The 14,345-nt window shown below is 45.7% G+C and overlaps 1 protein-coding gene across 2 annotated transcripts; it reads right to left on the bottom strand.

The window, feature by feature from the left end:
• Positions 1-6: 6 nt before the first annotated feature.
• LOC136527610 (nuclear transcription factor Y subunit C-4-like) lies at positions 7-4,756 on the bottom strand. Of its 2 annotated transcripts, XM_066520399.1 has the most exons (3): positions 4,618-4,742; positions 1,252-1,350; positions 7-1,099 (listed from the first exon to the last, which is right to left on the bottom strand). In XM_066520399.1, exon 3 carries the CDS (start codon positions 1,056-1,058, stop codon positions 291-293), a length of 768 nt encoding a protein of 255 aa, XP_066376496.1. In that variant the 5' UTR covers positions 1,059-1,099; positions 1,252-1,350; positions 4,618-4,742; the 3' UTR covers positions 7-290. The 2 variants fall into 2 exon arrangements, with proteins under 2 accessions (XP_066376496.1, XP_066376495.1); XM_066520398.1 differs by lacking the exon at positions 1,252-1,350 and having other exon boundaries at positions 8-1,099; positions 4,618-4,756.
• Positions 4,757-14,345: the final 9,589 nt, after the last annotated feature.

Here is a 14,345-nt window from a genome sequence, read left to right as displayed (position 1 = left end):
CAACACAAGCAGAGCATAGAAGCATTAATACCCAGCATTTCATATCAGAGGCCTCATGGAGGCAAACTTTTAGAACGGAAGGAAACGGTATGGTAACTTTAATCCACTAGCTACTAATCATTATCCTTTCAACTAACATCACAGCAGAAATGAAACTACCATGATGCTACACCCTACTTAGAATCACCTGTTTCAGTTTGATACCCAACGATATTAGCTAACGAAAGCCTGCAGTTTGGACAACCTAAAATGAGAACTCTGAATCAGGTGATAGCTTCTGAGCAACATTCTCAGCCACTTTCATGCAGAGACTGCTGCTCTTCAGGAGCTTGCCCCTGCTGTTCCTGAGGCTCCTGCCACAAATACGTCACTGGGTAGCTTTGCTGGGCACCATAAACCATTCCAGGACCAGGCACCTGCTGCTGTTGCATGTAGTAGTATGGATATGCATCTACTGGGGCTCCCATGGGTGGCAACCCAGCCCTAGGAAGCCCAACTCCGTCCTCCTTCATCTCATCCCTGGGAACAATGTCGACCAAGAAGTCGTAAATGTCAGTCCTAGTGATGGCTGCTGCAATGTCATTCTTCTGCAAGGTGCGGCGCTTGTTCTCCTCAGTGTGCATCCACGACCTCAGTGTCAGCTCCAGTATGAATATCTCACAAGCTTTTGCAAAGACCACAGGAGCTTCAGCTGAGATCATGCGAACATCCTCATCAGCCTTCATGATCTTCTTTATCCTCGCAAGTGGCAAGTTGTGGTTCTTGAAATCAGTCGTCGCCTCAATTTCAGCCATGCGTTCAGCCCAGAACTGCTGAAGCTGCTGCTGTTGCTGCAGCTGGAGCTGTTGTTGGAATTGTTGAGCTTGTTGGTAGACAATCTGGTGCTGAGCACTCATATGAGCAGGGTTGGCTGGGAATGGTTGTGCTGACTGTAAACCAGCAGATGCAACTGCAGGAGCAGCTACTGTTGCTGCAGGCGGATAGGCAGAGGCAGGATACACTTGTGATCCACCAGCAGCAACACCCATTGCAGGCTGAGGCTGAGAGGATGGTTCCATGTCCACTCGCTCTTGCACAAAAATCTAAGATCTTTCCAGAACTGCAAAAGAAGAAACAGATTAATCGATCAGTCCAAATTTAATTAGGAAAATTAGAAACAGTCCTGAACTTCTATGTAATTTAAAGAAGTAAAACAAGGTTATTTCAGTTTTGTCTGCAAGAACAAGATTCTTTTGTGCACATGAACTTGACCTCTTGCAATTGTATTAAAATTGATTTCCATTCTTGGATAGCCCAAGCAGACCAGCTTCTGTCTCACCATCCAAAGAACCATCATTTAAATATCTCCACCTAAATATCTCCACCAGATAAAGACAACGGATGCAGAGGGATAAAATGCAGTCAGATAGCGACAAACCATATTCCTACGTCCCAATTCAAAAGCATGATCATATATGAACACATGCTCGTATTTGGAAAAAAATACAAAGTGGTAGAAATATCGGACTCTCGGGTACTAGAAAATGCATTTAGGATCGTTGACTTGTTCATTTGGCCAGATCACTATCAGCTCGAAAATAGACCTACGATGACCTATCTAAGATCAAAGTTCTGACAAACCTTCCTGTGGCATACTAAAATCAAAATGCCCTTAGTCTCAGATTGGAACACTGGAAGATAGGATGCAATGCACAACCAGTTCCATAATAGTGGTTAGACAAGAAAATGTCAGCCATGACCATGAGTATGACTTCTTAACAATAATGCCCAGGAATCGGCTTCACAGGTCGCTGCGAGAATTAAGGAGGACATTGAGCAAACGGAAAGGGCTTTAGAAAGGGGGAACTAGCAAGCCGGTGCTGGAGCTGCACCCGGGCTGTGGTTCTGTGTGTTTGCCACTTCTTTTTTCCTTTGCTTTCGCTTTCGTTCGGACTAAAATCTGTACATAACTCCCTTTTATTCTACCTTAATTGAGAGGCAGAGCTCCTGCCATTCATTTCAAAAAAAAAGTATGACTTCTTAATTAGAAAGGGGATGACAACTAAATGGATGCTGAGATTTGTGTCCAAATTGAAGCAAATCATGAATTGCAGAACCAAAAATCAGATCTCAACAATTTCGGACTCGATCAGATGAACAGACTTAGATTAATTCTAAATATCCCCATTAGCACATAACAGAAAGATGGCTAGTAACCTTGTACTTACCCATGCAAAACCAATTCCACTGGAGAACTTATCTTTTCAAATTCCACAAGTATCATGTACTTTTTTTTATTTGCACAAGTGTCATGTAGTGAATGGGCATATATATTGCATTACGTCGAGAAGGATATGGCTATTGGATAAGGATAACGTGCTACTAATACAGCAAGCAGTGAATGCTATGCAATCACCTTGTCGTTCCACTGGAGAGCTTATCTTTTCAATCTCCACAAGTATCATGTGTTTTTTTATTTGCACAAGTGTCATGTAGTGAATGGGCAGATATATACCGACAGGAAGGATATGGATGTTAGATAAGGATGACGTGCTACTAATACATCAAGCAGTGAATGCTATGCAATCACCTTCTCATTTTGCACCTTTTAGACATTCTGAAATAAATAAAGTCTTTTAATATGTATGCACCAAGGATAGGTGGGTCCTACTAACTCTTTTGTAGCAAAATAGCATGACGGTTAGTGGTTTCAAACTTTCAAGGTCGTCCTAATGGTATTTGTCAGATTGTGTGAAACTGAAACAATGCGCCAATGAGAAGTAATGGTATTTGTCGTATTGTGTGAAACTGAAACAATGCGCCAATGAGAACTAATGGTATTTGTCGGATTGTGTGAAACTGAAACAATGCGCCAATGAGAACTCGTGGATAACTTAGAGCAACCAATCATATTCTGGCTTAAGGCATCATGTGGTTATAGGATGTAGCCAACAATGTAAGACCTCTTGGGTTGAACTAGTGGTTGTAAGGCCATTGACACAAGTCCTCTTGGTCTTAGCCCTAGCCACCTTCAAGTGAAACTAAGTGAACCATGTAGTTGGACTGAGGATCTGCTGGGTCAGGGGATCTTGGATTATTGAGATAGTTATGGAGATCTAAACTATATTTGATCCTCATTTAAGTGTACTATAGATATAGATATAAGGTTGTCAAGTTCCAGATCTTGAATAGAATCGACGATGCTCAAATCAATAATTTTACATGTTGCGTGATTCCAAAAAATAATACCACCAGTCATGAATACACGACATTTTGGGAAGTAGAAAAAAGCTAACACTAGTACCACTAAGATTACACAATAATTTACATGAGTAAAAATATCAAAATATGATAAAAAAAATACATAACAATATAGCACAAATGAAGGGCATTATATCTTTATATAATAGAACATCATATGCCAAGCAGTTATTTACAATCGATTACAGTAGGAGAGAGGGTAGCATGTAAATCATGATCATGATCCTACAAGTTGTTTTTGGCTAGAACTAGAACACTATCTAGATACTGTGCCTAGAGCAATATTCAACGCAACCTAGGGTTGTAGAAACGTAGCAATATAAGGCTCAAGAGGAAACTATGGAACCTTTGTATTTGTATACATGGAAACTATTCCTATGATTGATTTATGTAATGCAAACAGTGACATGACTTATGGACAGGATTGCTCTTGACAGAACAGGTACCATCAGAGCCACACGTACAAACACAAAACTGGACACCCTCAAGTACTTGCTTTTACCTAAAAGAAGATGGACACCAGTTCCCAAAAATGGCGGCCGTCTGTTCATGTATGTGAAACTTAGCTGTTGGCGAAGGAGAGCAAGTTATGGGGGGTGGGGGGGGGGGGGGGGGGGGGGGGGGAACAGATTTACTACTAATTTTCTGACATATTTTCAGAAACAGAGGCGCAGCACTTCTTTTTAATAGAAAATCTGGCATTGCAAGTTTCTTTTCATCGTGATCTTTGGTAGGGCCATGACCCTTTCCTACTTTCTACTCGTTTGTAACTGAAAAAAAAAAAGATGGAAAATTGCTGTTTGAGGTAGGTACCCGAGATGAACAGATTATCCAAAGCAGCAAAATGGAGGAGAAGCGATTCAAGCGAATCGGGATTCGCGGACGAGAAGGCTTGAAACAAGCCGATCCCCGACCGGATTTGACGACAGAAGACTGAAAGACACACGGTTTTCAGAGGTGCACTATTTTTTGTAGTCAATCTATCGTCAGACTAAATTAAACGTGCTTTTTAGTAGCAAATGTGGACAGGAACATATCACCAATACAGCGCGCAAAAAAGAAAAACTATGCTAGAGCTACTCGAACTAAACAAACAGCTGAGAAAACTAGATCGACGAGAGCAGGGGGGAATTCGTAACAACTTCGGAGAAGCGAAATCTACTGCAGCAGCAGGAACCGGAAGCTCAGGTCCGTTCTTTCGTCAGCCCAATTTTTTGCAACGCGCCACACAGCTTTAGAGCGATCACAGTCCCCAAATCCCCAATTCCGCAACGAAAACAGAAACGCGCAAAGAATCTCCAAAGACGGCCGCGAGAGGTCCAAGAAAACCCCGGATCATACGAGTAACAAATCGAGGACAGAAATTCCGACACTCACTTGGAAGTTGCAGCAGCAGAAGGTCGGCCGACGGGCGGGCGCCGGACGAGACGCCTCCTTCCTCGCGGCTGGCTCGGGTAGGGCAGGGATTGGAGAATGGGGAGAGGAAGCCTCCTGGCCTCCCTTCTCTCTCTCTCTTCTGTCTCCTCGACTTCCCCCCTCTCTCTCTCTCTCCTGTCTCCTCTGGTCCTCGACTCCTCTCCCCTGCCTCGGTTCTTAAATTCTCCTCGGAGCGAGAGCGTGCGTCCTATTGGCAGCACCACCTGGCGCTGCCGGGTCCAGGCCAGGCCAGGCCAGGCCTCCGCCCGGTCCGTACCGAGGCCCCCGACCCCAGCTCTGGTTGGGCCTGGGGTCCAAGCCGCCCAGGTGGTGTTCCGGGCCCGTGGCGCGGGGCCCGGGCGTCGGTGGCAGTGGAAACGGACGGTGGCCCAAACCACCCAGTATAATATACGTACTTATGGTACCCTCAACACTCTGCGGTTGTTGGCATATTGTCGGCTACGGAAAGGGCAGCGGCTCATGATTAGACTACTGTTACCGCAAGCGACAGCCTGACAGCTGCGTTTGTGTGCTCGGTCTCGCTCTCGCGCACGCGTTGACGACGGCAAGATCCCCGGACCCCTGGACCCTGGTTGCCTGGTTGGTGGTTTTGGTAGATTTCTTTGGTGCAGGAGGATTTTGCTGGGCTTTTTTTTTTTTTTGAGTTAAATACATCAGAGGTCCATTAACTTATGAGTAGGTTTCGGTTAGATCTATCAACTTACAAAGTGGTTTTTTAGTCATAAACTTTGTACGCCATATTATCTAGGTCCATACTTCTCTACGTTGGTTTCTCGTGCTGACGTGGCATGATGCCGTGGCCATGTAGGTGAGCCGCAGCCCCGCGGGCGCGCGAACAGAAGCCGATGGACGACGCCGCGCCACCCCACTTTGGAAGCTTGTATCTCTCCAACCAGGCCGAATTAGACTTTGGCATTTTAAGTAAAGTTGGAGATCTCGCGTAGCTCTACAACATTTGTTACTACCTCTTGTGCCAAAACTAAACGGATTCGAAGTTAAAAGATGACAAAAATTGATGTTTCCGTATATTTTTACGTTAGTATTGCATGAATACATAGCGCGGCGTCAGGGACGACGGCGGCTGCGGCTGCGACCTCACGTGCACCACCGCCGGACCACGGTGCCGCACCGGTACGTCCTCGCGGAGAAGAGCAGCCCGACCGGCAGCCCCAAGAACCACAGCATCTCTCCTGCGACGGCCAACAACGCCAGCGCGCCGGCGCTGGCGCCTCCGGCTGGCTCGCCGGGACCGCCGACAGCGCCTTCAGCTCCAGCGCCATCGACAAGGTAAGTTCTCACCCACCCAGCGTACGTTCCCCTGTCACATTTGCCGGCACGGGCAGCTCTCTTTGGTGCAGGAGGATCTTGCTGGGCTTTTTTTTTTACCAGGATGAACAAGGTCGCGTTTGAGTTTTGACAGTGGTGATGAGCTGGTGAAAGTTGAGATGGTCATGAACTCTCTGGAATGCGCGTCCGACGTACGGTTACCTAACGCTGACGGCGCTCACGGACGTACGAGTACGAACGACGGTTGGCCTTGGTGGGAGGATAAGGACGGAGCGAAGCAAATGCTCCTCCGAGTAATCGAGCACAGCAAATGCACATGACGCAGCGCATGAGGCTGGATTTCAGCTCAATTTTACCTTTCGGCCATTGATAGATTTCAGTAATACTGTAACAGGCCGCGGCCATGTCATCGATCGCCGCAAACAACATTCATTAATTGGATGATGACATGCTCCTCGTCGCCGACGTACGCGTGGTTGTCGTCCTCGTCCGACTCCGATGACACTGACCGAAACCGTACCGTGTCCTGCCGTCACTTGTGTTCATTCAGTAAAAAATAACAACTTTTGCATGAATAATGGGCGTGACCGGGACTTTGTTTAGATTGGAGTTAGAAATTAGTATTTGCGTTGTAGTACTTTCGTTTGTATTTAACAATTATTGTCCAATCATGGCCTAATTAGGCTCAAAAGATTTGTCTCGTAATTTACAATCAAACTGTGTAATTAGTTATTTTTTTATCTACATTTAATACTCCATGCATGTGTCCAAAAATTTGATGTGATGGAGAGAGAGTGAAAAAACTTACAATCTAAACAAGGTCTGGCTGAAAAGTAAAAAAAAGCCATCAAACAGTGAAAACCTATGTTTAGGACATACAGTAGCCATCATAAAAAAAACATCCGATGTTATATGAAATATTTTGAATCGCCAATTTTGTTCCTATACTGCAAACAAGGTTAAGGCCATGTCCATTTCGCTAAAATTTGGTTTATGTTGATTTGTTGTGAGAGAAAAATACTGTTCATTCGCTGAAAAGTACTGCTGAAGTTGTGCTATAGAACATGATCTAAGCTTTTTTATTGTTTCTTCTCATCGTCCATGCACATATTTTTGCTTCATATACGGATGGAGTTTCATTGTTCGAATCGGTATATAATGTTAAACTTTTTTGTCTTGATGAAATTGCTTTTCCTCCCTATTTTGTTGGTGGGATTGTAGCTGTTGCTACTTAGTTGCACATACTCGTTTTGGCAATTTAGTTATGTCATAAATTAAACAATTTTTTAACTTGGGATAAGTTTATAAAAAAAACATTGACATCTACAATATCTAATGAGTTTGTTAATTTTACCATGAAATAGGTCTTGATTGTGAATTTATTTGGTATTATATTCCCTGATCTAAACTATAATTTACTTTAACTTTATCGTAAGTCAAACCTTTTAAACTTTTATTAATATTTTAGAAAATATATTAACGTGTACAAGTTCAATAGATGCATTATCCTAGCATCCCATGGATAAAATAATTTGATGTTATAAATGTTGGTGTATGTATTTTTTCTATAAATTTGACCAAAATTTGATTAGGCAATGATAAAGTAAAGTAAAGTTTAGAATGGAGGGATTAAATGTTCGTATATAGTTTTCTACGAACTTTATCAAATTTGAAAAGTTTGCTTTCAAATGGAAGTAAAATAACATACTTTTTGAAATGGAGGCGGTAATCATCTTGTACTGATGCCTGACGTTGAAGTCCCAAATTTATCTATTGTCTGAAGAAAAATTGAGAGAGAAAAAAATCTATTGATGAAAAAGAAGAGTACTTTTGCCACGCCCCACCGCGAGGAGACCCAACAGGCCTGCTATTCATGCATGTGGTAAGCCCCTTGGCTCCTAGGACCTAAACAAGCAAACACTGGGCCCAACTGCACTAGCCATAGAAGAAAGTAGCCCATGTGGCAAAATCTGATGTAGCGGCAATCTTAGATTAGGCCCAATTTTAAGCGCCGCACCGTGTGTAATTGATTGTTATATTTTTTATAAAATAACATCATGAGGTAAATATGCATTATTTTCTTTATTCTCATTAGAGGTTAATTACAATTGGCAGCTGTCGTTGACCAATTGAGAAACTCCAAGAGCTTGTACAAACTTCATTATCTATATTACTAGAAGTATACCTCACGCGTTGCTGCGCGAATGCGGATATTCTTAGAAATATTTTGTATGTGACACCTTGCGCATTACAACATTATTTTCTTAGAAATAAAATTGTTGCATTATGGGAGAATATAATAAAAGGTATTGGAATGTTATATCAAATTATAGGAAAACGTAACGGTCAAACAAATATTATGATATCCATATGCCATGTATATATTGATATATATTGAAAATAGTAATTATACTTAAAATGAGTTTGGGAGTGGGGATCGATTGGTAGCCTCTAGTGAAATAGTATAAATTGCACAGTTTAATAGAAAGTTACGCGATAAGAATCTACAAGGAAAAGATTATCACCTATATGAATAGTTTGAGGTAATTAGAGTAAGGCAGCACGGACCACAAACATCACAATATTAGTAAGCTTGTAATAATACAGAACAATTCGCTGCATGCTGCACTCAGTCCTGACGATCTACTAGCTAGCCTGCGGTGCTAATCAAAAGAGAAGCAAGTCAGGGTCAGGCCCCGTTCGCTTGGAGGAATTTAGATGAACCCCCCCCCCCCCGTCTCCATGTCTCTCTATTCTCTATTGCTGGTCTCTATTTCTTCGACCTTCGAGCATGTGTTCTTCTGCTCGTGCAGCTTCTTCTAGACTTCGTCGCCACTGGTGACTTGGTGAGCGGCGAGCAGCTACAGGCGGCAGGGGAAGACGCCCCACTCACCATGGCCACAGAGCATGCTCATACCGCGCCATAGCCTTGAGATCGATGGATGCTTCTTTGCCGCTGACGAGCCGAGGCAGCATCATATGGAGGGCTCAGCTGCGAGTGCTACTTTCTCGAGGTGTGGCGTGGGGATGAGATGCTGCACAACTACGCAAGTGGTATATATACGAACCTTGAGGAAAATGAAGAGACACAACTTTTTGTATTCCTTTTAGACCAAACGCATTCACCCAGCTTTATTAGGAAGCGAATCGAACACCTAAGGTCCGGTCATCGGGGACTCCAGTTTTACAAAAGTAAGAACATAGACGGAGAGAAAATTAACAAAAGCTCGACTTTCTCTCAAATTGAACTCGACTGACCATCTATAACGACGACAACTAAAAGGCACCCATACTGGGCACTACCTAACCAAGATCAGCGACCACAAAGTGTATTATAGAAAACGGCAACAAAGATTGAACTAATGCGCATTAGCCGTCAGTAGGTTGATCATCTCCTCCGCTGTTGGTTCCAGCTTCGTCTTCAGTAGTGGACGCCATGATTTGATCAGCATCAAGGTCTTGAAAATGATCACTTTAGGAGAAGTGAGAACTTTCTTGTTGATTGCCATGTCATTCCCCATCTTCTAGATTGTCCATAAGGCGCCTGCACAAATGAAGAGTGTTACCTTGCATTTGGCTCCTCGGCAGTCCTCAACAAACTCTAACATAAAATTTGTATAGCTGGTTGGAGAGCTTTGCCATCCCAATGAGACCCTCAGAAAGGGCCAAAGGAATACAACAATTAGGTATTGGAACAATATATGATCTGTAGTTTTCAAAATATCACAAGCAGCATATTTTTCTAGACCTGACCATTGTTTCTTCTTAAGCTAGACACGTGATTGAATTCTGTCATGAGTCGCCATCCATATGAAATTTTTTACCTTCAAAGGGATATTACATTTCCACATATTCATCATCTGCTGATCTCTAACCCCTCCAGTAGTAATATATTTGTAAAGAGAGCCAGTTGAAAATTTCTGTAACACCCCGGTGTTACATTGTAATGTTTTGCTAAAACATCGCAGGAGCATTATGTATTTGTGCATATGTGTGTAAATTGGAGTATAAATCAATAGACGACTTTTGAAACGTTTATCCGAAACGGGAAATAGATGTTAAGTTTCATGTCGCTTTATATTGTTTAGTATTCTAAACGGATTTTTATTAAATAAAAATGATGTAGATCGTGTATGTGAACTTTAATAAAAATTTGTAGTACGTACTCAGTAGTCGATAAGGAAACAGGTAGCTCGGAATTGGAATTCGACGCGAAACCGTTCGAAGTTTAAGTCATTTCGCGTAAGTTATAAATGGGTCGACGAAGCCGCTTTTGGTAATTTGTAGAAAACCCGTGCACGTCATCTGCTTTGGACAAGCCATCACTGACCATGGTCACCACTGTGCCTTGGTTGCCTGCCACCGCACGCAAGCACACTGCGCACGAGTCATATCAGCTCTGCACTCGCGTGGGTCGACCGCGCGGATAGTCGCCTGGGCACGTCTCAATGTTTCCCGTCGTCATGTGCACGCGTACCTTGCGTTAATGACCGTGGATGTGCCAACGCCTCTGTCTCCGCTGAAGCCATGGCCAACGGTACCTCTTGCTTTCAATTCGACGTGACCGTAGAGCGTTAATGAAATTCGTCGCGTCCGTGGCTCCGCGAGACAGCCAGCAGCTTGATTGACACCACCTTGCCCATTGTAGCACCTCACTGTGCTTCAATTTTGGAAGCACAGCTCCGCCTGCTCCATAAGAACGAGGTGAGCTGCGCCGTCGTCCATCCACTGAACCAGAGCATACCAGTTCAATCCACCGCACTGCTAGCTTCTCCTTCAACTGTGCATCGCTCTGCCCACTCATTCGAAGCTCCACCGCCCAGAAGCATCCTCTCCGTGGCCGGCGGAACCACGTCCCGTGCAGAGCAGAGCAAGCAGAGCAGCGACGGTGCGTTACTGTTCATTTTAGCTTGCTGACATCATCATGACGTCACCCCTACGTCACACGTGTTTGTGGCCGCTTTTCATGTAGGAAAATAAAGTCGTAATACGTTGAAATACGCCACTGTGGGCTGCTGCCGCTGGCTGGGCCACGCTGCTGCTGCCGCGCTGCTCGGCCTGCTAGCCGCTGCTGCCTGCGTCCGGCCTGCCAGCCCGCGCTGGCCGCTGCCGCTGCCGCACCTGCGCCGCGCGCTGTTGGGCCGCGCGCACTCGCCCGCGCTGCCGCTGCCGCTGCCGCGCCTGCGCCGCGCGCTGTTGGGCCGCGCGCACTCGCCCGCGCTGCCGCTGCCGCTGCCGCGCCTGCGCCGCGCGCTGTTGGGCCGCGCGCACTCGCCGCGCTGCCGCTGCCGCTGCCGCGCCTGAGCCCGCGCTTGCTTCCGCGCTGGGCCGTGCCGCTGCTGGGCCGCGCGCCTGCTGCCGTTTGCTGGCCGCACCGCTTGCGCTCGCTCGCCCGCGCCCGCGCGCTGCTGCGCTTGCGCTGCCGCTGCTGCGCGCCCGCCCGCTGGGCCGCTGCCGCGCCTGCGCTGGGCCGCGCCCGCTGCTGCGCCGCTGCCGAGCCAGGCCGTGGGCCACGAGGCCTGTTTCGGTTGTTCCTGAGAATATAATTGCTTAGTTAGTTTAGTTATGCGCTGAACTTTGATAAATGATAGTAAATGGTGTAGATGTCCTAAAATAGTGAAACCAAGTTTGTTAGGTTCACAAAAATGTCATCTACCTGCTAGTACAGTTAGTTCACCATTAACTGTTAGGATGGTAGGCTCATAAGAAAAAAAAGTAGAGAGCTTAGCGGTATATCGATCTTTAATTGCAGGATTTGTTGTGGTAAACCGGCAATAGTTTTAGCTTCGAAATTGTTACGGTAGGGTCCTTAGATCTTTACATACTTGCTGTAAAATAGGTAGCCATTGAGCGAGTCGCTTAATGGCATAGTTATTATCCTTGCTTTAGGGTATGTATCGTAAACTAGCATTAGGGGTAAGAATAGCTGTAGTTGCTATAACAATAATGATACTTCAAAATGGTTATCGGTGACAATAGGTAGCCTAGTACCGTGGTCGATATCCATAGCTTAGTAGCTAAATCAATGTACTTTTATTTTAAGAGCTGTTGTTGTTATATTCCTAAGCATTGCATCATCATTTCATGCATGTAGATCACGAGCTGGTAGACTTCGTGCCCGTCGTCGAGCCAGAGTACGACGAGGTGATCGAGGAGTACGAGGAGGAGATCTTCGCACAGGAGGGAGCCCAGGAGCCTGTTGGTGCTGACTTTGCTGACCCGGCACCTGCCTAAGGCAAGCCCCGGTGCATAACCCCTATTTTTAAATGATCACTAAATATATTTATATGATATGCATTTACGTTACAGGCATTTTATGGAAACTACATGCATAGATATATCCACCATGAGTCCTACTAGTGCAGGTCGAGTAGCTGCCATGCTCAGGATGTCGGTAGCGTGAGTAACCTGCCGTTACTCGCAAATAGGTGCTTACACTATGATATCATGATGAAATAATGGAAAGGAAAAATGGTGACTGGATAGGGATGTGGATTTGGTACTGGTGGGTGTGAGGGGTTGTGTCCTGCGGCCAACAGGGCATAGCTCGGTTACACTTTTTCCCTGTCTGTGTCGATTAAGGACCGGTCGTTGCATATGACTCTAGGCAAGTCACAGATTATTGTCCCGAGCACATACTTGGGTATGGGCGCAGGGAAGACTTGCTGCTCTCTTGTCGCGGATCCGGCTCTTTCCGGACCGACTGATGGGAAGAGGAGGTGGTGGAGGTCCTTGCACCGCACTGAGTCCGGGACTCAGGATGTGGGGGCTTGGAGTCCAAGTTTGGACGGGGACCTGGACACCCGGGACAGGAGAGTGGTGGGTTAGTCCTGCTTGTGCCTGGGGTACAAGTGGGGCGTGTGTCTTCGGGGCACCCAGCTGGGTACATTGATTCGCGAATCGCCGGGTTATCCGGTACGGCTTGTCTGCGGTTTAGCACCGTAGTAAGAACTGGAAGTGAAAAAGGAGAAGGAACAATATCGATTGCTCAACCCCTGCTTGAAAGTAGAACAGGTGCTTATATAGATTGACTAGATGAAAACTTAATCCGGCTGATGATAATAATGTATCAATAAGGATTCACTATTAGTATTGCTTTTTGCTAAAAGAGAACCAGCAACCATAAAGCCTAACATATTCCTTGGAGTCGGGAAAGTATTCCCACTGATCGGATAAGTCTTGCGAGTACATTGTGTACTCAGGGTTTATTTACCCCTGTTGCAGGTGATGCTTGAGGAGTTCCTTGTGTGGAGGATCCATCTGGTGGGCTCAGACGGAATCCTCGTTATCTTATCGCTAGATGTTATCTTTTAATATTCCGCTGTTAATCATTCCGCACTCTGTATTTGGTATTGTAATAATGTACTTTTAAGAAACTCTAATGTATGCGATGGACTTGTGTTGTAACTCGTTTTCATTATTGGATCCTTGGGATAAATGTGGATCTTTCGGGTTCTCCCTCGGGGTGTGCCCGACGGATACCGCTCGTGGTAGTGGCTTTCGGGGTGCTTAGTGTCTGGTGGAAGACGAGCGCCTCCGTAAGTACGCTATTCCGGGTGGTTCTGCCACAGTTGGTACCAGAGCCAATAATGGTCATGAGTTCCTCACTCTTTTACAAAACTAAAAATTTGACCAACAAAAGTTTTGCGAAAAGTAGGATGCGATTAAGTTAAGTATAAGCCCTAGCTATATGGTGTATCTAGGATAGCGGCACTGGTTTTATCTAATCAGTTTTCTGTAGGTACACTGACTTACGTGGCGCAAGAAATCGCTTAGTATACGGAAAGTGAGTGTGCGATGTGCCGAAAATGTTACGAACGCCGCTATATTCCGGCTTGAGTGAACGTATAGGTCGAAGCATGCATCATATAGTAGCATCTTACTTGATCTAGGAATCCCCCTTCACGTATAATGAAAGTAGTAAATTGGTAGAACTAACTTAATGAATGCTTTAATAAATGTGCTGCCATTTCTTTAATCTCTGGATCCTGATCAGGAAGGAGTCCTAATGGTTGGTTCGTCTCTCTTACAGATGAATCTGAGGTCCGGACGTGGGAGCACTAGTTCGGGAGCGGCCAACGAGGGCCATGGTGACAGTGGTCGGGCCTTTGAGCGTGACGATGAGGGAGCTCGGGAGGTTCCACCTTTGGTTCCTCATCCTTTCCCGCCGCCGCCACCGCCTCCGCCGTTGTCCGCCGCGGAGGTCATGGTGGAGTTGTTGGCTGCTCGTTAGGAGTCAGCCGCTGCTCGTCAGGAGACAGCTCGTGCCATGGAGATTATGGCACAGGCCGTCGCGGGTCTCGCCCGTGGAGGCCCCGGGGGCAACGGTGGGAATGGGGGTGGTGCTCGCCGTCCTGAGGGACAGTCCTCTTACCAGGACT

This window comes from Miscanthus floridulus, chromosome 19 (assembly GCF_019320115.1).
Source record: "Miscanthus floridulus cultivar M001 chromosome 19, ASM1932011v1, whole genome shotgun sequence".
In the NCBI taxonomy this organism is placed as follows: domain Eukaryota; kingdom Viridiplantae; phylum Streptophyta; class Magnoliopsida; order Poales; family Poaceae; genus Miscanthus; species Miscanthus floridulus.
This window is presented reverse-complemented; position numbering and strand designations above follow the sequence as displayed.

Excerpts from the sequence above, each read along its gene's own strand:
- LOC136527610 (XM_066520398.1), bottom strand. The coding sequence starts at position 1,058 with ATGGAACCATCCTCTCAGCCTCAGCCTGCAATGGGTGTTGCTGCTGGT.